Source organism: Penaeus monodon, chromosome 22, assembly GCF_015228065.2.
Source record: "Penaeus monodon isolate SGIC_2016 chromosome 22, NSTDA_Pmon_1, whole genome shotgun sequence".
In the NCBI taxonomy this organism is placed as follows: Eukaryota; Metazoa; Arthropoda; class Malacostraca; order Decapoda; family Penaeidae; genus Penaeus; species Penaeus monodon.
The window spans coordinates 6771501-6772947 of NC_051407.1; the positions used below are offsets into that span (position 1 = coordinate 6771501).

At 46.7% G+C, this 1447-nt stretch overlaps 1 protein-coding gene across 1 annotated transcript; it reads left to right on the forward strand.

Moving 5' to 3' along the window:
• The first annotated feature begins 442 nt into the window (after window positions 1–442).
• On the forward strand, window positions 443–1439 carry LOC119587510. The gene is made up of 2 exons (XM_037936237.1): window positions 443–484; window positions 650–1439. Exons 1-2 carry the CDS (start codon window positions 473–475, stop codon window positions 1274–1276), a joined length of 639 nt encoding a protein of 212 aa, XP_037792165.1. The 5' UTR covers window positions 443–472; the 3' UTR covers window positions 1277–1439.
• Window positions 1440–1447: the final 8 nt, after the last annotated feature.

Below are 1447 nucleotides of genomic sequence, written 5' to 3' on the forward strand. Positions count from 1 at the left end.
TCAGATCACATGCACTGAAGGAGGCCATTGAAATTATTATATATTAGTCGGGGCCATAGAATAGAAAACGTTGAGAACTATTGGTATAAACGAAACGATAACTAAGTATTAGGAGCAAATCGTGTACCCTCTGAATACTCCTAAGAGTATTCTTAGGACCCTCTATTCTATATTCAGGCAGACAGATGACACAATAAGAAAGTCACATGATATGAATGGTGATGACGAAGCATTGTTATTTGATAGTGATTACATCATTCATCTTATCTGCTAGGATGAGCATCACATCACACCACCAGCATTACCTACGGCTTCAGGAGAAATTTTGAAATTTCCTGAGCTTCAAGTGAGAGTCGGTAGTTTGGGAGAAAGGGAAAACCTTGCTATGGCTAATAGTAGGCCGGAGGAGGAGCGTGAGCGACTTCTGTATATAAATGGCGTTATTCGGTTATGGCAGACAGCATTTAGCATCATGAAACTCCTGGTGAGTATTGTAGTGCTAGACTCATGGCTCGTGGCGTGCTCTCGTGTTCTGGAAGTGTATGGGTAGTTAACAACGATTTTTTTATTTCAAATCACTACCGGCATAGAATGTACAATGGAAAGAAGTCAGCGTGATCATTAAAGCATCGGTGCCTCTTTCTGACAGGTCTTCAGCTTGGCACTTGTGGCTGCGACTTCCGCTGCCCCGCAGAGGTACGACCTGCCTACGCCCTCTGGCCCATCTTATAACATTGGAAGCTGTGGGGAAGGACAAGTGCGACACGTGGACGGCAGCTGTGTTACACCTCAAGTGAACAGTCGCGTGTTTCTGTATGATGTGCCAGCAAATGTTGGAGAGGTTAACAAGCCAGACTACATTCCAGATCCTAAAGTGGAGCGCAATATCATTTTCGTGAGACTACCGGATGATGCAGAGGGCCCGGAACCCATCGTCGTACCACCCCCGAAACAGGAACACGTCGTGTACGTCCTTAATAAGCAGTCTGACCAGGACCAGCGAGTGATCGAGGTGCCAGCCCAGCCTCCTTCCAACCCGGAAGTATTCTTCGTGAACTACGCAGAAGGAGAGAACCCGACCCTTCCCAGCGGGGTAGACCTCCACACGGCCCTAAATTCAGCGTCCCAGGGCAACGGTCAGGTCGTGGGCGGTGGGGGAGGAAATGGAGGTGGCTACGGCGGAAGTAGCGTCGGCGGGAGCGGCAGCGTCGGCGGGGGTTACCGGAATCCAACGAACAACTTCGGTCCCCCATCCAACTTTTATAGCATACCCTAAATGTCCCTAAATGTCAGGGCTCATGAAAGCATTTATGAGTCAGTTATGTCAGATGTTTCAGTTATTTCAATTATCTTAATTTTATTTCGATGTGCATGGGGTTTTGTTTCATCTCTAAACAAAGTTTATTTTTGATACTTGAGAGTAAAGGTTTTAGCTATGATATGCTTT